The 22052-nt window shown below is 46.4% G+C and overlaps 2 protein-coding genes across 3 annotated transcripts in view; one reads left to right on the top strand and one right to left on the bottom strand.

Annotated features, from left to right (window-relative positions):
• Window positions 1-635, top strand: part of fip1l1a (FIP1 like 1a) — a gene marked incomplete at its 5' end in the record, with an annotated part of 35889 nt that extends 35254 nt beyond the window's left edge. Inside the window, one exon of the mRNA XM_080430550.1 lies at window positions 290-635. Coding sequence (XP_080286676.1) covers window positions 290-416 — 127 coding nt within the window. The 3' untranslated portion in view covers window positions 417-635. The remainder of the gene's footprint in view (window positions 1-289) is intronic.
• A 317-nt stretch (window positions 636-952) lies between these two features.
• The window catches only part of lnx1 (ligand of numb-protein X 1), a 66218-nt gene continuing 45118 nt past the window's right edge, over window positions 953-22052 (bottom strand). For both annotated transcript variants that reach the window (XM_080431995.1, XM_080431996.1), the window contains exons 4-11: window positions 20976-21131; window positions 17595-17803; window positions 14482-14901; window positions 12194-12328; window positions 9725-9902; window positions 5736-5982; window positions 3368-3526; window positions 953-2052 (exon numbers count right to left, since the gene is read on the bottom strand). In XM_080431995.1, the coding sequence (XP_080288121.1) occupies window positions 1917-2052; window positions 3368-3526; window positions 5736-5982; window positions 9725-9902; window positions 12194-12328; window positions 14482-14901; window positions 17595-17803; window positions 20976-21131 (1640 nt within the window). In that variant the 3' untranslated portion in view covers window positions 953-1916. The remainder of the gene's footprint in view (window positions 2053-3367; window positions 3527-5735; window positions 5983-9724; window positions 9903-12193; window positions 12329-14481; window positions 14902-17594; window positions 17804-20975; window positions 21132-22052) is intronic.

The raw sequence follows: 22052 nt of genomic DNA, 5'->3' as shown, positions 1-22052 counted from the left end.
CCATATTGGAATTTAACATTGAAAGTGCCACCCCGTTGCCGTGGAAACCGGGGTGGCACTTCATTGACTTAATAGCAACATGGCCGCCGTGTGAATATGGTCTATGGAGGCAGGTAGACATTAGGCCTGAGACACACCAGACTCAGGTGCGGTCCAATCTCCCTGACGATCCAGCTCCACCCCACCAATCAGCCCCAGTAGCATGTAGGAGAGGGTTGTCGCAGTATTGATACTTTTACCAAAGTAAAAACATTTTTGTACTTTTTCCACCACTGCCTCCATGTCCCAGAAACAGCAGAAAGAGGAAACCTGACAGTGAAGAGGAGGACAGCCACCGGAGACACAAGAAAGCCAAGAGGAGCAGAGAGGACAAGGAGCTCTCCGCAGACCAGGAGAACCAATCAGAAGCCAACTAGTGACTCAACCGTACCCCATCGCTACGCAACCACAGGTCAAGGTGTCACCCGGTGGCATTTTGGGACGTGCGTCAGAAACCAAAAAGGGACTGGCTCCTCATGAATATTTATGAAATCCTTTTCAGTTTGAGATTTTATTAGACAGATTTCTTTGTATATGTTGTGTATACAATGTGTATATATTATGTCACCTTTTAAAGGTGTCCTTTTTGTTCACTTGAAAACTATACTTGAGGACAATCAACATTTCAGAACTACAATTTTATGAATTTCATTGTTAATATTTTTTAACCAGCATTTCTCTTTTGAGGACCAGGAAAAGTATCTGCATAATTTGTATTTCTCAACTTCTACTATACATGTGGTAACATTTGGCCCTGACAAGCATAGTAATACAAGCACACACACACACACACACACACACACACACACACACACACACACACACACACACACACACACACACACACACACACACACACACACACACACACACACACACACACACACACACACACACACACAAAGCCAGAGTACTTTTCGAATGACTTTATTGATTATTTAACCAAATGTACCATCAGATATACTACACAGGCCCAAGCGTGAGAGACAGAACCGCAGTAAAATCGGGGGACGTTGCCCCCAGACGCATCCACTGAAACACACACAGAAACCAAGTCAGGTAGTTTTTTTTTAACTTTTTTCTTCTCAAAAGTAGGAAAATTAGTTAAGGCCTCCACGATGTCACCTTAAATATTATTATATATTTTTTAACACATTAACCCCTTTTTTCTTTTTTTTTTCTTTTTTACTTTATTTTGCCAGTGGTTTGATAAATTTAGCAACAGCTTCTGAAAAACAAGTCAACAACAGACGACTACTCAGCGATGTGACCTTGCATCCCGAATGCATGAAAAGATGACAACCACTGTCGGTACAAACAGAACACGGCCTGGATTTCAAAGGCCATTAAACAGTCAAACAAATAAACAAAACATATCAACAAGTGCTTGGATCAGTATTTTCTTTTTTTTCTTTTTTTTAGACACCCAACATTTAGAATAAAGAAATGTGAGTCCAACATAATGCATACCCTAACGTATAACTACTGGAATTGGCAACTCATTAGTCTAGTCCCTGTGTAGTCCTTCCCGCCCCCCTTACTCTCATTGGATGCTGTGTCAGATTAACAGCCCTCTCTTCCAATCAGGAAAGCTGCCAACACATCCCAGGGGGGGGGACTCAGGTCCAGGTGGTGTCCAGGTTTCGTCCAGCGTTCCTTGGGGGGTGGGGGAAGTTCAACCAGTTGCGGTTGAACTGAGGTCCTGTCTGAAACTCCCGCGGCAAAGTCTGTCGGCTGTCCAATCGGGAGTCAGATTTATTTTCCATAAGCCCCTCCTCCCCCATGCAGCCGGCTGGGCGCGGTCGGCCAGTCCAAAGCTTCGGTCGTGCCCTTCCACTTCCACAATCGGTGCAGTGCTGTTGAAGTGTGGAGCGTGGCTACAGCAGGCTGCCCGGCCACGACACGATGGTCAGGGTAATGCGCCCTCGCAGCTCTTTAAGCAGGCGCACCAGTGCCGTGTGGGTCATTCCCCATGTGCTGTTCCCATTCACCTCCAGCAAGATGTCCCCACACCTGCACAACAACAATAACACACAGAACATTTACATTCACCTCCAGTAAAATGCCCCAGCACCAGCACAAAAACACCACACAAGAACATTTACATTCACCTCCAGTAAAATGTCCCCACACCTGCATTATTTAAAACATCTACATATATCCTGGATACTTTGGTTCTGTGTCCACTTTTTGCCCTTATATGCAGATCCCCGATCTCCCACTTTGTGAGCTTGTAACAACTTATAACTAGATAAGTATAGAAGGTATCATAAATGGGAAGGTAGAATTCTGACATTCAAATAAGGTTACCCACTGACAAAGGCTTATTTTTGATATACTGTAAAACATAGGCTACCCCACAAGGACCAAACCAGCGGTATGGCATATTTAACTCTTTGACTAATGAATGACTCATGGTATATTTGACATTACTGGGACTATTTTCCAAAGCATAGAATGGTTTGGTGGAATTTTGAGGAAGCCAATGGTTTCAGTTCATTGTCTCCGCCAGGCTGAAGGCGTGGCCGAGACTACGTTTTGCCCCCTGTCTGTCCGTCCGTCCGTCCGTCCGTCCGTCCGTCTGTGTGTGCGTGTGTGTCCGTCCGTCTGTGAACAGCTAATCTACGCCACTGTTGGCCCGTTCGATGTGAAACTGAGCACAAACACTCCCTGGATGCCAGATAATGCCATCGGCCTGTTATAGCGGCACCAGGAGGCAGATTTTTGCGAAATACATTTTTTTTCAGATTTTGTCCAAACATCACGCAAATCAGTAACACAGTATCTCTATAGTCATGTGATCAAGACTGATCTGTCACTTTTTTCATATTCCATCCTGATTGGCTAAGATTGGCTTCCAAAGTTTGCAGGAGTGGTTTGTTTTGAACAAAATGCCTGAAATCATGAACGCCATGTGCGATTGCCATGAAACTTTGCACGCACATCCCACAAATCAACATATTGTGTCTGTGCAATAACGTCATCAACATTAATCCCTCAACATCTACAGATTCCACTCACCTCTATAATGACTAAATTCCGACCATTGCTGGCCCACAATAACCTACCTGACCTGGCGGAGACCTGTGCTCCGAGGAGCACTTTTTCTAGTTTCAGTATGAAATCAACTTGGCAAACAGAAACTTGAAACTTGCTTGAGATAGCTAATCCAATTTTCCACACACTGCGTGGCCCTTTAAATTGGGCGTATGACAAAAGAAGTTGCGAGAAAGTCCTTTATGTGCACAGAAATGTTATTTGCACAGTAGGTATGTGCACACTGCACAGGCAAATTGCTGTCGTTGGCGTGCAATGAAGAGGCGCGTACCGTATCCTGCCATCATTGTAGGCTGGCGTCCCCTCCACGATGGAGCGGATGAAGAACGACTGATTGCAGTTGACCTCCTCCTGACCGCCCACGATGCTGAAGCCCAGGCTGCCCGAGGTGCTTCGCCGCAACACAATGTATTTACAACAGTACAGGTGCCTGTGAGGACCAGAAGAGATGTGTTAAAACAGTACAGGTGCCTGTGAGGGCCAGAAGAGATGTGTTAAAACAGTACAGGTGCCTGTTAGGGCCAGAAGAGATGTACAGTATTTACAACAGTACAGGTGCCTGTGAGGGCCAGAAGAGTACAGTATTTACAACAGTACAGGTGCCTGTGAGGGCCAGAAGGGAAGGTGAACAAAACATTGCATCTCTCAGCCACAGCTTCAAAATAATGTGTCCGCCTGATACTGCAGTGCTCACATACAATACAGTATAGTACTAGATAGGGCTGGACTAGATAGCACAGTGAATTGAAAGCAAACTGTGAAAGCGAAAGCAAAAACTGACTTTAGGTTAATTACACTTAATCTGAACATTTTATTTGGTCAGCTGTTGCAGCTTACTCTTGTCTCATCACCCTTACACAAGAATTAAAAACCAGAACGTTGTAAAAGCCCATGCCCCCCATCCATCAGGCTCACAGAGGAACGATAACATCACAGAGACCATTACATACCATTTGACAAAAGATGTGACACTGATAAGCACAATATTCAGCAACATAATCAGGTTGATAATTTTAGTTGTAATCTTGCAGCCGTAGTACTAGAGACCGCTAGCTAGACTGCTGACTCCAGTCCCCCTGACGCTGCTCTTTAGCGAGAACCGAGAGGGATGTGACGTTTTCCCCCAGGTCACGCTCAGCTTTTAGAAACCTAGCAATGAGAATGGAGGGGTCCATTAGTCTGGCACACAGAACCCAAGGGGTAAGTGAAAATGAAAGTGAAAGTGGAAAATCTTTTTCCAATCCTGTTAGACGTGTTGCCGGTCTGCGCTGAAACCCTGTCAGTGACTCGCTACTCGCTTTTCGCTCCTAATCGATTTTGCCAGCGGAAATTTCGCCTTTTGCCTTTTTTAATGCCCGTCATGAGCAGAAGCTGTGTATAGCAGGCAAAAGGCGGGGGAGCGGAGCCTTTCCGTTGCTACCTGACCTCCAACTGCACAGGGTGAGCTGAATACAGACGGAGAAGTTCTGAACCTCAACCTTCCTACAAAGTACATTAACCCTGCATGGTGTCCCTATTTTGGGCTTGTCCTTATACAGTAGGCTGCACATACATTCTATTTTGTGTTAGTTCATTTTAGTTAGTTTTCCATTGTAAGAATTTGTTTTTATCTAGTTTTCCTTTTTTTAAATGTAGTCTTTATTTTAGTTTCGGTTAACAATGTCTCCCTTTTTTGTTTTAGTTTACTATAATAACCCTGGATGGTGTCAGGCCAACTAAACACCACCATACAAGATCAAGAGGGGAGGAAGGAGAGAGAGAGAGATAATAGGTGCAATAGAGATGGTAAATGGGAAGTTGTGCAGTGTTTTAATCCCTTTAAAGTTGGCACACTCCTAGTCTAAGCTGCTTAAAAGAGCAGGAGGGGGTGGGAATGAGGGGAGGAGGATACTGGCTATGTGGAACAGTCAGTATTTCAGGCTGACAAGCTCTCACCGAGAAAAAAACGCGAAACAGGGAGAGACGGCCGAAGGCAATTCACTCTTTGCACCTCTATCTATGCAATAGTGCTGAATACTGGGAGTTGAAACTTTGCTTTTCAGCAGATAATTAGTATTCTGTCTCTACCGCTGTGGCCAGCTGGCCCTGTCAGGGTTTCAGCTGGTGCTGGCTGGCAGGGGTCATAAACTAGGAAAGGGTTAGGAAATTATACCGGACTTAAAGAGACGAGAACGACGTTGCAGAGAGAGAGAGTAAAAACTAAGTGGGTAGGGAGGCCGTCTGGAATCGGAGGGTCCCCAGTTCAACCCCCTGCTTGCCCAGTGCCCAGTCTGTGCCGTAGTGTCCCTGAGAAAGCCACTTGAGCCCTAACTGCACTCCGGGCACTGTATTAATGGCATCCTAATAGATAGGATGGGCAAATGCAGAGTATGAGTTTCAGATACATGTACAAATACCCCAACAACTAAAGGGGAACACAATTTTCTTTTTTTGTAAGGGGAGTCGTTTAGAAGAGCGTTTGTCCGTACGTCCCAATGCAAAAAAAGAATCTAAATGGTTTAGAATCTAAACGGCTCGCCCCTTAGGCACTGCGCCATGAAAAGAAAATGGATTGGTTTGTGCGTATTATATTTTCTGTTTTATTTTATTTGTGTAGGAAAAGTAAAACATCTGTCACAGTGGCCATGTTAGGGCCTCACCTGGGAACTTGCAGCCATGACACCCACAGCGGGGAGTAGTCGTCGTTGGGTGACGGGCTCTTGGCGCTGTCGGTGGGCGAGGGGGCGAGGCAGGGGGGCAGGGCGCACTCGGGCTGGCACTCGTCTGGCGGCCGCATCTCCAGGACCTTGAGCACCACGGGGGACGAGGTGTTCTTCAGGTTGGCCACCGCCTCGCTCCGCGTCACCCCGGTCAGGTCAACCCCGTTGACGTTTAGAAGGATGTCACCTGCAGGGGCCGGGGGTGGGGTGGGGTAGGGGGTGGGGTAGGGGGTGGGGAGACAGGGGACAGAGGACAGCCCGTCACACCTTGGCTCAGTGTAGCGTTGCCCAGGCAACGCCTTTGTGCAAGAACTTCACAGGATAAAAGGTCTTGTCACCGTTGCCTGTTGAATATTCAACAACCGCTCTGGTGACAGTCACAAGAGGAGTGGGCACAAAAGGGCCACCTGCACATTAGAAGGCCTACTCTGATCAAGGTGGCGCAAACACACAGCAGGGTTATGACAGATTATTGTAGCTACTGGTAGACAGACATCTGGGGCCTCATTTATTTATTCATAGAAAATTGTTGATCATCTCAATGTGAAAAACATAGTTTCACTGGTTCAGGGATAGTTTAGTTGTTTTGGATATTTTCCTATTTTTCCTATTTACCCAAAGTAACTCTTATTTCTGGAGCTTGTGGCTATTTTCACTACTTTTGCTCAACACTGTCATACGACAAAGTAGGCAATAATTTAAAGCAAAAACTAAAACATCAACAAATTTGATATATGGAGGTTTCTGCCCGACAGCGACCTTATACAAACTCATCCTCACCACACACAGAGAACTACAGAGAGACAGCTGTTGCTATATCCCATAAGAATACACTGACACACCCCTCCAACCATGCACAGCACAAACACACTGCGATGAGCTCATGCTATGCTGTTGCGGTGTGATGCCATAACGTTGTCTTTGCTTTCCTAACCAGAGTCAGTCGGAGGGCATTGCTCCGGTCTGGGGTAGAAACCCTGGACCAGCAGGTGGGGCAGTATTTAGACTGCACCGCTGCCCTTTGATGTGTGGAGCTGAGAGCTCCCTCAAACATTCAAAACATCTCACACACACACACACACACACACACACGTTTGTATTACTATACTTAATATGTATAATATGATAATACAACATTTAAGAACGACAATTTCATGAATGACATTTTTGTAAAAAAAAAGTGCAAGTCTACAAGCACACAACATGTTTTAAGCTATTGGTTATTGAGTTATTATTTAAGTTATGTAATCCTATGCGCTTAAGTATTTCCTTGTCACCAGTATTATCTAAGTCTCTATAGCACACAGAATATGTCTGTGATTTGTAAGCAGAAGGTTCTTGGTTTCAATGCGTGTTCACTAAAATTAACTATTTAGTTATCACTAAGGTCTTCCATGTATCTGTGGCATGAGAGCTGTGTCAGTGGTTTGTATGTACAAGGTCTGGGGTTCAAGACCACCATTAGGCACATTTTCACATTTCCACTGTCCATCTAAATTCTACATGGTTAAGTAGTTCTCACTTGTATCTTCCATGCCAGCGTGGCACAAGCAATGAGGTCAGGGGTTTGTTTATAAACCAAAGGTTCTAGACTCAAAAACATCTCAAACTAAAACAACTATGTAATCAAACTGGAGTGATTACAAATTTAAAAAAATAGAAAAAGTGCTCCTCGGAGCACAGGTCTCCGCCAGGTCAGGTACGTTATTGTGGCCTCCTGGTGGCGCTATGATAGGCCAATGTGAAAAGGGTGTCATTTCTTCTTAGGCCTTTCACGGCAATCAGACTGCATTCATGATTTGAGGCTTTTGTTCCAAAAATGTGTTTTGCTAAATTAGACCTGCTGGTGGCGCTATAACAAGCCAATGTGCAAAAGGTGCCATTTCTTACTCGGCCTAGTGGGAATGTGCGTGTGAAATTTTACGGAAATCGCAAGCTGTGTTCATGATTTGAGGCATTTTCAAAACGGACCAATCCTGCAAACTTTGGAAGCCAACCTTAGCCAATGAGGATGGAATATGGAAAATGGGACAGATGTTGATCACATGACTATAGAGATACTGTGTACCGATTTGCATGACGTTTGGATAAAATCTGTAGGAGTAAATGGGTTTTGCACAAATTCGGCCTCCTGGTAGCGCTATAACAGGGCTATGTGAAAGATTTGGGGTAGAGGTTCTGAATTGGCATCCAGGGAGTGTGTGTGCACAGTTTCGGAGCGAGTGGGCCAACGGTGCCGGAGATTAGCTGTTCACAGACGGACACACACACGGACACACACACGGGCACACGGACACACGGACACACGGACACACGGACACAAGGACGGACGGAAGGACGGAAGGACGGACAGGGGGCAAAACATACTGTCTCGCCATGCCTTCTCGCCATGCCTTTCGGCCTGGCGGAGACAATAAACAATAGTTTCAATAGTTCAAATGCCTCAATGAAAACTAGCAAACAGCAAAATATGTATTTGTATCTCAAATACATTTCTCAGACCAGTATTTTGTATTTGTACTGTGATACATTTTTTAACCCAGTATTTGTAATTTGTATGAAAATACTTTTTGATGTATTTTCACCCATCTATGCTTGTGAGGACATTTGGCCCTAACAAATATAGTACACACACACACACACACACTCACACTCACACTCACACACACACACACACACACACACACACACACACACACACACACACACACACACACACACACACACACCTCCATGCATAGCAGTAACAATATCAGCGCTGCCCCTATTGCATCCAGTCAATTTAAGAGCGTGGTTCGCTGTACTTGGTCCCATTTCAGAGATGACTGAGTTCTTATATAGCAAAACAACAAATTGCCGCCCGACTTCTCCTTCTCCTCCTCCGCAGGGCGCTTAATCAGTCTCAGAGCACTGCAATGTTAATGTATGCTTGTGGGAGTCGGTTTGCCCGCCGTTGAACCGTAGCACGCCAACCCACCACGCCCCCACATCGCTGCAGGATGAACAACCTCCATAATGACACCAGGAGTCTTAACCCATTAACACCTGAGGCCGATTCCATTAATGTCTTCCAAATCATAACAGTTTTCTGAAAAACTTATGTTGCTAGTATAGACCCCTTAACAGACAACGTCACACTGATAAGAACCAGTATGCGTGCAACCGGTATGCGCGCAATGAAACCCATTCTGTCAGGTCTCCCTAGGACGCGCCTCACTAGCCAACACACAAGAGGGGGTTGGGGTGCGCTGAAACCAGCGCACCCCGAAACAACAGGTTGGGAATTGATTGCGTGAAACAATCACCTGTGCGTCCAGTCTCAATGTTAGTAAACAAATAATTGGTCAATAGCCTATCAGTGGTGAAGCAATGATTTGAGTTAAAAAAATATTTGCATTAAAACATTATCAAAAAATAGCAGATCTATAGCTCACGAGCTTGTGTATCTGCTATTTTTGAATAACCAAAGTATAAAATAATGGTTAAAGTGGTTAAAATCTAAAATGACACAGATGCTTTCCTGGTTTTAATGGGTTAAATGTTCATCTGAATCACACCGTCTGTTTTACACAAAGACAGATTCATCATTTGGACATGTTCACCAAATGAAACTGCCGTTGCCGACAGCACAGTAAAGGGACACAGAAAGAGTTTTTTGAGCTGCCGAGCATTTCTTTGGTGAAGACGCACTAGGAGCGCATCATTCCCACCGCTCCAGTTCTGTTTTGCGGAGCGCTGCTCTGGGCGACTCAAGTAGAAAACAGTTCATAGGTTCAAATGCCATGTCATCTGCGTCAAACGCTCTGCGGTCTCAGTGCTCCCCCGAAAAAAGGACGCTTTTTGTGGCCCCAAGTGAGTCGATACTTGACGAGAATAGAGACAGAATAGAGATAAGAGATTTTCAGGTGGTACAGAGTTACTGATGGTACCTTTGCGGATGGAGCCCTCCTGGCCCACTACACCGTCAGGGTCAACGTTGGTGACGTACACGGGCAGGTCCCACCCCCGGCTGGACATGCCTCCGGCCACCGTCATGCCCAGAGAGTCATACGGCTCCTTGGTGAGGTTCACCGTCTTCTCGTAGCACGCTGGCTTCTGGCAGGAGTCCTGTGTGACACGGGGAGATAGAAGGAGAAATTAGCTCTGTGTGTGTGTGCGTGTGTGTGTGTGTGTGTGTGTGTGTGTGTGTGTGTGTGTGTGTGTGTGTGTGTGTGTGTGTGTGTGTGTGTGTGTTGTGTGTGTGTGTGTGTGTGTGTGTGTGTGTGTGTGTGTGTGTGTGTGTGTGTGTGTGTGTGTGTGTGTGTGTGTGTGTGTGTGTGTGTGTGTGTGTGTGTGTGTGTGTGTGTGCGCGTGTGTGTGTGTGTGTGTGTGTGTGTGTGTGTGTGTGTGTGTGTGTGTGTGTGAGTGTGTGTGTGTGTGTGTGAATATAGCGTAGCAAGACATTGTGCAGATTTACATCTTACATTCATGTTCGATCTGGAAGGGAGAGGTTTTTTTGCTTCATATTCTGAAAATATACAAGCTCATCGCTATGTGCTGTGAGCTTGTAGAGCTTGTAGTTGTGAGCTTAAAGATTGTCTATTGTTGCTGCACGAGACCGTCACATGACAAAGTATGAATCACGCTTTATCTGGGCTGAAAATGTAATGAATGATGGAGTGAGTGAGATTATATCTGTGGAGGATGTGTTGATGAGTCACTAAGAGAGACAGAGAGACTCGAGAGACAGAGAGAGAATGAGAGGGGGAGGGAGAGGAGGGGGGAGAGAGAGAGAGGGGCAGAGAGAGAGAGGGAGATAGAGAGAGGTGTGAGTACCACACTGACACATTGGGGTTGATGGGACACGGTCTGTGCTGCTATTCTAATGTGCTGCATTCACATGTTTTCTACGCTGGCCGCCAGGGAGGTGACCTGCAGGACATGATCGTACTAACTATAGCTGTCTCTGAGCCCCGCTCCACACAGCTGACTGCCTGCCTGTATGCGCAAAGCACTGCAGCACTGGGCTGTGTGTGTGTGTGTGTGTGTGTGTGTGTGTGTGTGTGTGTGTGTGTGTGTGTGTGTGTGTGTGTGTGTGTGTGTGTGTGTGTGTGTGTGTGCTTGCGCTTGCGCGCATGTGTGTAACAGAGACACACAGAGAGACAGAGTGAGAGAGAGAGAGTGAGAGAGAGAGTGAGAGAGAGAGAGAGAGAGAGAGAGAGAGAGAGAGAGAGAGAGAGAGAAACGGAGACAGAGAGAGAGACATACACACACACACACACACACACACACACACACACACACACACAGTACAGTTTTATGTCAATAATAAGCTAAAGCCTCGTTTTATTTTCCCTTCCAGAGCAGAATGTACAACTCGAGACAGCCCCTCTTTCCCTGACTTGGCGTCCTTCCAGGAGAATGCAACAAAAGCAGAAGGTAGCCACAACATAATGAGTAAATATAATAAAGCACAATGTGAAGGTTGCACTGAGCCCAGGATTGTACTGTACAGTACACGGCCTTCACAACCGGGAGGCTACGGTGGATTTCCATTGTGCAGATGGAGTTTGTAATAGGCTCTTGGTGTCTCGCTTGTATTGTCTTTGGCTTCTTTGAAGCTGGCTTTGGATTTAGACGTGTGCAAATGACAACAAAATAGGTAATGACAATTAGCACTCCAAATCAAAAGAGTGGGGTGGGGAGTGCACACTAGAGGGGTGTGTGAAGCTCTCTGTGAAGTACAACGGCATTAATGGAACAAGGCAAATTGTCTGCTCTGGTAATAAGCTGGAGAAAATCCTTTGAGGGGCGAGGGTTGGTGGCGGTGGAGTGTTTGTGTGTGTGTGTGTGTGTGTGTGTGTGTGTGTGTGTGTGTGTGTGTGTGTGTGTGTGTGTGTGTGTGTGTGTGTGTGTGTGTGGTGGGGGGGGATCCATGTTTTCTTCAGGGATAATAGACTCAAGAGAGATCGGCGGCTGCTATAGACCCAGGCCAATAGCGATCCACGGAAAACAAATAAATTGCCAATGTGTGTAGTATCTGTCTCATGCGCGTGTGTGTGTGTGTATTACTGTTCTTATGAGGGGCACACATCCCCACAAGTATAGTCAAATGTGAGACATTGAAAAAATGTTGTTGTTTTTCATAAGGGATGGATCGTTATTTACCAGCGGATGCTATGGTGTAGAAGGGTGGAGGGGGGGGGCTCAAAAAACTAATTGAGCACTGGGGCGGGCCATGTTTTCAGGTCATGAATTTTTTTTTGCATGTGCATGTGCATGTGCATGTGCATGTGCATGTGCATGTGCATGTGCATGTGCATGTGCATGTGCATGTGCATGTGCATGTGCATGTGCATGTGCATGTGCATGTGCATGTGCATGTGCATGAGTTTGTCTGTACAGTATGTAATACCCACCAGCAGCGTTAACTCCATGTCCACCGGGGAGTAGGGTGGGGGGCCGTCCATGTTCCACGGACCCTCTTGCAGGATGTCTGGCGTGGGCAGACAGATCTGACGAGCCACGATGAAGTGGACACGCTCCTCACTCGCCTAAACAATACACAGAGACGACGTAAACAGTTTTTACATTGGCCTTTGAAATCCGGAATCAAAACAATGTATTAATACTATTCCAAAATACCTCAGGATCAACCGAAACCTTACAAAACTCATTTTTTGCGGGTCCTTTTTATTTCATTTTACTAGAACAAAATCTTTGTTTACCAGGATGGCCTGGGGCAGCCATTCTCCAGACTAGCTCTAAGATTGTATGTATATACTTGACCCATTAAAGCCGGGAAAGCATCTGTGTCATTTTATATGTTGCTATGTATATAGCAACAGGCATTGTTTGTAATTTTGGGTATATAAAAAAACATATTTTCTGAAAACTTTTAGATTTAGAAGGTGATTTAAAATCGGTCTCAGGTCTAAATGGGTTAACTGTGCGTGGGTATCGCTCACCGGAAAACAGACGATCTATACAAGCTCACAATGCGTTGGCTTTAGGCCAGTGCAAGAGCATGTTTTGTGATGTAGGGGGAAACATGGATGAAAACATGTAGTTTGCTTGGTCCTTTTTGCTGTGAGGCAGCAGTGCTAACCACTGACCTACTGTGCCACCCAAATGTGACACGAGATACGAGTCATCGCCTCCCCCCCGCCACCTCCTGTAGACAGAATGACTCATGTGCTGGAAGGAGAGGCATGCATGATGTCAAGAGCCATCTGCCCTGGAGTGTGAAACTCTCACTTGTGTTGGAGTCATACTGGGACCCTCAAGTGTGTGTAACGTGTGTACTGTAGTGTTCATAAGTCTGCCACCACAGGCTGTGTGTTACATTCCTCTGTTTATCTCTCTCATTACTACTACTGCCCATTAGATAGCCCAGAATAACCATAGTCTAAAACGATTTCTCCTCCCTCTGTGACCCAAACTCCTGCAATTCCATTTGACTGGACTTTTAGTCCATTTTGCGCGCGCACACGCACACGCACACGCACACGCACGCTTCCTCTCAATCCCCTCGGTGATGCTTTGAGATTGCCCCTGCTCTTTCTCCGGTGCGGAGCTGCCTCCTAAATTACCCAGTCCAGCTCGTTATCGCCTTAATTGGGCTAATTTAATCGTTTTCCCGCCAGTTCTTAATCTCTGACAGAAAGTGCCCACTGTGAGAGGCCATCTTGGCTCCTCAGAGACGCGACCAGTGCCAGCCAATCGCCTCAGACAGGAACCACCAGGAGCCCAGAGCGCCACGCTTCAGTCAAACCCGCAGACACACACCGCCATTAAAACACTTAAACCCTATATACTTCATTGACCAGGGTCCGCCAGGGCTTTTTACAGTAGTTGGCCCCCTGCTTTTTCCCTCTACACCAAATCTCTTTGCCGAAAATTAAGAGGGCTACAAGCTTGTAGATCAGCTATTTTCAGCGAAAGTTCTCCTATTAGAGCCTGTCCTCGTAAGCACAGCACTTACATATTGTAATCGTGTTGCCTATTATGACATGCCCAGAATAGGGACGCTAGGGTTCATGTGGTTAACCACCATTAGCCACAGAACACGCCACCAGCCACCCACCAAGCGCCAATCAGGAAGCACAGCCAGCAGCATGGCCTGCCTGCCCGCCGCACTGGAGTGCAGTCGCACCGCAATTCAACCCAATTAACCGCGGCGAGTGCAGACACACTGGCCAGCAGAGCACCATTAAGCACCATTAACTGCAATAACCCAGAGGACTCAGGGCTGTACACACTGTAGCAATGACATCACATCCCCCCACGCTACAGTATTACTGCTCATGTTATTATTCTATAAATATAAACATGTGCAACTATGTCTGCCATGAGGTTGCACCCCATGAAGTACTGTAAAAGTGTGTGTGTGTGTGTGTGTGTGTGTGTGTGTGTGTGTGTGTGTGTGTGTGTGTGTGTGTGTGTGTAGGGGCATATTTAACCACTTAAGGCCTATATACTTTGCAGTATGATAAAAAGCTTATATATAAACTATTTTACCTATTTTCGAAAATTGTGAAATGTTTGAAAAATCCCTAAAATCTTTTGTCTCCCTTCTGACCCCGACAAAACACAGATGTTCGGCGCTGATCTATTTATTCTATAGCGATCCCAAACAAACATGTTCTACCTCACCTTTAACCCTTCAACCCTACTGTCCCCAGGCCCCTGCAGAGCCGTGCCTCACCTGAATAAGCAGAGCGGCGTGCTCCGGGGCTCCGTAGCGCAGGTCGTGGCCGTTGATGGCCAGCACGCGGTCCCCGACGCACAGCTGGCCGTCGCGCGCCGCCAGGCCCCCCTCCAGCAGGTGGAAGATGTAAACGCCATGCTCCTCGGGCCGTCGGACCAGCTTGATGCCCAACTGCTCGTCCGGGGCGCTCTTGTTCAACACCACGTGCACGCTGTCGTCTCTCTGCGGCTGATGGCCCATCATGCCGTGGCTCGGGTAGCCCCCGGCGGCGTCGTGGGCGTGGCCGTGCCCGTGGGGGTGCGAGCGGTAGCGGTGACGCTGCTCCCGGAGCACGGTGAGACGCAGCAACTGGCAGGGCTGCTTGAGGGTGGCCAGGGCGAAACAGTGGGGCACGTTGCTGATGTCAATGCCATTCACCTGTGACACACAATACGACATGGTCATTCACCACGGCTTGTTGTGATGCTGTCAACGCTGCATAGAGATTGGTGTGATTGTCAATATGCATATTTGCCTGTACTAAATTATTATTGTTTATTATTATTATTGTATTATTAAAGGTAGGGTAAGTGATATTTTTTGGTATTTTCTTTTTTTGGGGTTAAAAAGGTTAAAGTACTATATTCTGATAGTAATCATTGCTGCAGAGCGTTTGTTCGGTCACAGGGGTCTCTCCAGCTCTTTAGTAAACATAATATAGTACATTTTCAGGTAGGTGACAAAATGTAAGCCAATCAAGAGAGAGCACTGACAATGAATTTTCTGTTTACAGTTTTTCACAATTGTTAACACACGTTTCTCAAAACAATAACGGCTTTCTCAAAACTGCACACACAAAACTGAAAACCTCACACACAAAATGCTAAACCCCACACTGCCTTTGCAAGATGACTCTTTGCCATCAAATCTTTTAACTGTTCACAAAATGGAACTCGTGTTTTCATTTGGTACACACAGCCATATTTTCAAATGACACACACATACCATTCATTACAGTACACACAATAAGCATGTGCTGCACACTACCAAACATTTACAACACAAAGCAGGGCAAAATTGAAAACACAATCATATAAATGGAACACACCATATGAATGACAATGACTCTGGAGAATGAGCCATTTCTCCTTTTGTAAAATGACTCAGTGTAGGCCTACTTTTTTCAAACATAAAACAAAACAAATATGCAGCCAAAAATGTTTTATTTCTCTACATGATTTAGGCATCATGCCTCCGGGTCATGTCTGGCCAGAGGGCTTCATCCACATCATAGGCAATGTTCTCCCTGTCCAAGCAGCGTTGAAAGAAACGCCTCGAGTGGCGCATGAAGCCCTGACAGACCTCAACAGTGACTAGGGCTGCAATCGATTTTTACGATTTTTGTATAATGACATTTTTCGATTTTGAATTGGAAAAATAAATATTTTACTAATCGAGAATCGTTTGTTTTGATAAAATCGGAAAATAATCAGAATCGTTACCCCAAGAATCGGAATTGAATCGAATCGTGAGATAGCAGAAGATTCACACCCTAACAGTGACGTCGCCACAAGCCTCCTACATGACCTGGAGCAGTGGGACCCGGCTCTGTGGGTTCCGTTCATTTACCTTCCACCTCCAAGCTCAAAATAACTCTTCAATGGGATTCAGGAAAGGAGAATAAGGTCGAAGGTAGAGAACGAAAAAATTTGGGTGGTCCTGGAACCACTCACGCACTGGAGCAGCCTGGTGGTGCAAATTGCTCACCAGACCTGAACGTTTAGAGATTTGACTATTTAGGTGTTATAGATTGATGCTTTGAGATTTTGCGTGAGAAGTGTGTGCAACAACTGAACATTGTGTGTAGTGTTTGGACAACAAGGTGTGTTGTAGATTGTTGCTTTGAGATTTTACGTGAGAAGAGTGTGCAACAACTGAACATTGTGTGTAGTGTTTGGACAACAAGGTGATAACGTAATGATAGTGATGAGTGTAAAGAAGGAAAGTCAGAGTCTAATGCAGATAAGGGAGTGTGAAGTAGTGCCAAATTGGGTCGAGCGATTAGTACATGAAGTTAAGGTTGTGAAAATTGTGCCGAATTTTCGCTTTTTGTGTGTTAACAATTGTGAAAAACTGTAATAAAGAGCTGGAGAGACATGGGAGACTCCTTTTACTCTATAGCAATACTATTTAACACTTATTTTAACCAAAGTAAATCACTTACCCTACCTTTAAATAAGTATATTATTATCTCATTACAGTATCTAATGTTGCTAGATCTGAAATGGTTTGAGACACACTTTCAAATGCAACCAGTCTCATGATTCTACGATGCATAATTAAGAAGTTGTGCATAAATAATTAAGCGACCTAGAAAAGCGCTATATAAATGTGAGATATTATTATTATTAATGAAATAATCAATGTGTTCATAAATAATGTATCTTCTTGACCTTGACCATACATTTGTAATACAGTATACATATAGAATACATAATAACTCAGTACAGAGTACAGTGCATTGAGTTATTATGGACAGAGTGACTGTACTAGTGTGTAAATACACGGGCAGATAGCCTAATTACAATACTTCCACGATCGCTTCTCGGCTCAATTAATAAATGTTGTTTTAGTGCAGAGTCAGACCATCATTATCGATTGCATATTAAACAACACATGTTTTATGGCTGAAGGGAAAGGGTTTGCCCCCTCAAAGGTAGACCAATCACAGCTCATGCTGCTACATGCATGACGTCATGAAACAGAACCACTGCCAGCCAAAACACAAACACTGCATGAAACAGTCACCAGTGAAACTCGTGAAGAGTGTGTCATAGATGATAATCTACTGTATGCAAATAAGAACATTTATTCAGCGAATCTCTTGTACAGTACCAACACTGTTCTTGTAACGTAAGTATAGTGTTACTAAAGACTGCTATTTCCATTTGATCAAAGGAGATGCATAGATAGACTGTACGTGCTTTATTCAACATGTCCACCACACGCATTCTGAGCTTATAGATAGGCTATTTTCGTAGAAGGTTCACCCTCAGAATAGGGACGGTGGGGTTCATGTGGTTTTGTACACAAACTATACATTCTCAGCCAAACAAACAACATCCTCCCACCTTAAGGATCATGTCTCCGGGCAGCAGGCGTCCATCGCGGGCGATGACACCCTCTCTGTAGATGTCCTGGATAAGGATGCGAACCAGGGGGGTCTCGTTGCCCCCGACGATGCTGATGGCCAGGGGTTCGGCGGGATCGGCCCGCGTGATCTTGATACTGGTGACCTCACCGTCAGGGATGAGGTGGTGCAGCTGTGGCAGGGCCAGCACTGAGGGACAACAACATGGAGAGTGTTACGCAAGGGTTCCGACATCTTTCCATAACAAGGACCCCCAAAAAAACACTGACAATAAACCTATGGATTGAATTTCGTTATAGGCTATCATTATTATTATCATTTATTTATTTTTCATTATCCTCTCCTTTCCATTTGGCCCACCTGGCACCTCTTGCAGGCCCCCACTTTGAAAACCACCATTCTAAAACACGACTAGAGGGGAAAACCATACCAAGCGAAAGCCAAGTAAAACAAAAGGCGAGATACTTTGGGGGGGGCGGGGGGGGGGGGCTGAGGCAGTAGTTTAGCTCTGTAGTGGAACCAGCTGTTTCTGCTCCCCCCAGGTTACTAAAACAAGCGTCTCCAATGCGACGGACGGGGTCGGGGGGGGGGCCTTATTCACTTGGCTGATAGTCCTGCTTCATGTTTGTATCATTAGTCACGTATACTGTACTGTACATCTGTACTGAGTATGCCTGGGAAAAGCTGCAAAAAGTCCAACGTTTCCACGGTTACTTGGGTTGGAAGAACAAGAACATGCAGTAGGCCTACAGTACCTGCATTCATACCCGCACACGTACACACACACACACACACACACACACACACACACACACACACACACACACACACACACACACACACACACACACACACACACACACACACACACACACACACACACACACACACACACACACACACACACACACACACACACACACACACACACACACACACACACAGAGAGCTTAGCCGTAACACCAGCGAACACAATCTTACAAATCATCAATTTCCACTCCTGCAGGAACAAACTTTATCACTAGCCTTATCAATCCTGACTGGTTTCATGTACTTTAGATACACACCTTAAACAGTGTGTTCCTTGTTGCTATCCTTGTGTTAATTGTGAAATGTTGTTTTGATGGGTTGTCACGGCACCAAATGACCTAGAGTAGCTTAATTCCTTGTATGAATATTAGCTATACTTGCGGGGGGGATTCTAATCATAAAATGTTTTGTATGCTGTTTTTATTGACAAACAGGGATGTCACCTTTCTTATTGTGGTCTATAGCTTTATTCTGCAACCCGCTGCTGTAAGAATCAATGGAGGATTATTTTTTTTAGAAAATTGTGAAAATAGCAGATCTACAAGCTCAAATCGTCTGTCTGTCTGTCTGTCTGTCTGTCTGTCTGTCTGTCTGTCTGTGCCTCTCTCATGTCTGTCTGTCTGCCTCTCTGTCTCTCTGTCTGTCTCTCTGTCTGTCTGCTGTCTCTCTCTCTCTCTCTCTTTCAGTTCCTCTCTCTCCTAAAGTCAATATTTTCTCCTCATCGCAGCCGATGGCTCAGAGGGAGGAGGGTTGCGTTAACAGAGAAATACCCTGCAGAAGCCCTTCTTTAATCATCCTTTCTTTACCTCCGCACCCCACCCCCCCCTTCATCCTTTCTCTCTCATCCTCTTCTCCAACCACAGCGTTTGTCTTGTTCCCTTCCTCTGTTTCTCAGAATGCATGTCTTTTTTCGTCATCCTTCAGCTCCTCTCTACGGATCCATCCAGCCTCTCTCGGCCCTCTCCTTCTATCTTTATCTCTCCGGAGGGCTGCCATCATGAATATTTTATCCAATCCTCCTCCTCCTCGCAGATGGCCTCAGAGAATAGCACATTGCGCCCTGATCGTTCGTCACCGCTCGTTCTTATGCAATCCCCACAGTTCCTTCCTCCTCCTCCTCCTCCTCCTCTCCTCTCCTCTGGGGCCGTGGCCGTTCTTCGGCTTAAAGGCGGATTCTGCTCCAGGGGTTTCAGTCCACCAACTCCATGCTCCCAGAGGGCTCCAGAAGGGCTTTTCACGCTCTGGGGTTTCGGCGCACCACCCTCGACGCTCGACCGTGGAGGGTGGGGCGCCGAAACCCCGGAGCATGAAAAGCCCCGGAGAATCAGCCTTAAGCCGAAGAACGAGTCCATCTTCCCCCGTCAAGGTCGGATCAGCCACAAAGTACGCCCTCGCGTTGCGTGGATGCAACCTGCGTGTCAACACAGCCACATGTACCCTCTACCTCGGACCGCTCCATCAAGGCACTTCGGCGGTGCAGGACCCCTGGGGACCCCTCTGTCACCTTGTCACACGCAACAACCCCTTCCACCCTGGATGAGGGAGGAGGAGGACAAAAGGCAAGAAGAAGCTAGAAAATAAAGAGAGGGATGATGATAGCAGCAAAGAGGAATGAGAGGAATGATAGGGGAGGGGTCCGGATGGCCTCAGGGCAACAGCGCACCCATCTGATCTCCCTGCTCTGGTGAGGGGACCCGCGCGGTTATGCAATCTGCAGCTCAATTATTAAAGGAACATATGCTACTCTACTGTGGCCTCCCAGCCCTGTCATCTGCATCCCACACACACACTCACAGTCACACACACACACACACACACACACACACACACACACACACACAGACACAGACACAGACACAGACACAGACACAGACACACACACACACACACACACACACACACACACACACACACACACACACACACACACACACACACACACACACACACACACACACATATGCATGTGCATGTACACACACACGTGCTAAGACGTGCTAGTTGTGCATACCTGCGCACATATGCACAACCAAACATTCATTTGCATGAATGTTTGGTGTGCTCTCTCTCCCACATACTGTACACACACACACGCACGCACGCACGCACGCACGCACACACACACACACACACACACACACACACACACACACACACACACACACACACACACACACACACACACACACACACACACACACACACACACACACAGAAACTCATTTATTCCTTTATCACTCTCAGTCTCTGCAGGGAATCAGAAAGTGCAAACACAGCTGCAGTGACATCACACGAGTCAGGTAACAGGCCGTACCGCCAAAAGCGTCGTCCGCGTTTCATGTGCGCACATTTCACACACACACACACACACACACACACACACACACACACACACACACACACACACACACACACACATACACACACTCTGCTCCAGCCCGAGACAACAACAACAACAACAACAACAACAGCAGCACTCGTCCTTAGAGGCTGCCTACACCCTGGGGAGAGAAAGCACTGATGTGCCTACAGCAGATGTGGTGATACCAACCTTCCGGCGGTACGCTGGCGTTCCTGGCATTGTCTCTCTCCTCTGTAGATTCGTTGCTCACCGCCGTCCCGCTCTTGGTCCTCCGCAGGACACTGAAGGCCCGGTTCAGCCTCCTGAAGGAGCGGCTCCTCACAGACGCACGTTCAAAGCTTCTGACTGGAAGGAGTACAGAGGAAGAGGGAGAGAGAGAGAGAGAGGAGAGACTACTTATACACAAAGTTCTGCCTCAACAAGCCCAGACATGTCCCAGTCTGCCTCCTCACACAGCCAATCAAACGTCTCCTCAACTGCTTGCACGATGACCAGAAACACATGTCCCCTGGCCCTCAGGGACCCCCCGGTGCCAATGTTTTCCCATGCTGATGTTTTAGAAAGCGTTCACCTGGCATTGTTCTCTGATTGGCCCACTTGAATGACAAAGGGACCCTAGGTGAATGCTCATATTAGGGTAGGGGTAGAAATCAGTAGTGCCAGTGGGGGAAGCGAGTCGAGTAGAGTTCAGCCGAGTAGAGCCGGGACCATGCAATGGAAACGCAACTTTATTTGAACCCGATCTGAGGATAAATAATCCATCTTAATGGCCTGGACTGCTGGCGTAGTGGTCCAGGCACCTATAGGCTCAATCTTATTTTTTTTTAAATAATAATACATCTTTATGTGGTAAGATTAACATTCTGTTGGTCTTTAAACAAACTTGTGTATTATGTCATATACTCACGCAATAGAGGACATTGTCACTTCCTTAATGTTAACATGACACAGTGACACAGTGCGCTCGCTCATGCTCATAGTTTGTCTCAGACAGACACAAGGGCGTGGGTGGTGGACTTACATCCCTCCCAGAGAGAGAGAGAGAGAGAGAGAGAGAGCATTGTCTTGTGCTCCGCTCCACTCCGTGGTGACAAAGGGAGACAGACGGGACCAAAGGCTCCATCCAGGAAGGCTGCAGAGGCCCAGACTGCCAGTGCCGAGAGTGGTATACAAGTGAACCTCCGCAGCAGCCCTCCCTCCTTCCCTCTGCGGGCCTGGGGAGATGCAAGGCTTCCTGACAGCCACATTATTCTTTAAAAGCGCCAG

Source organism: Gymnoscopelus braueri (genome assembly GCF_963280865.1).
Source record: "Gymnoscopelus braueri genome assembly, chromosome: 6".
NCBI classification, from domain to species: domain Eukaryota; kingdom Metazoa; phylum Chordata; class Actinopteri; order Myctophiformes; family Myctophidae; genus Gymnoscopelus; species Gymnoscopelus braueri.
Note: the sequence above shows the minus strand (reverse complement) of the source record. Positions and strands in the feature narration are given on the sequence as shown.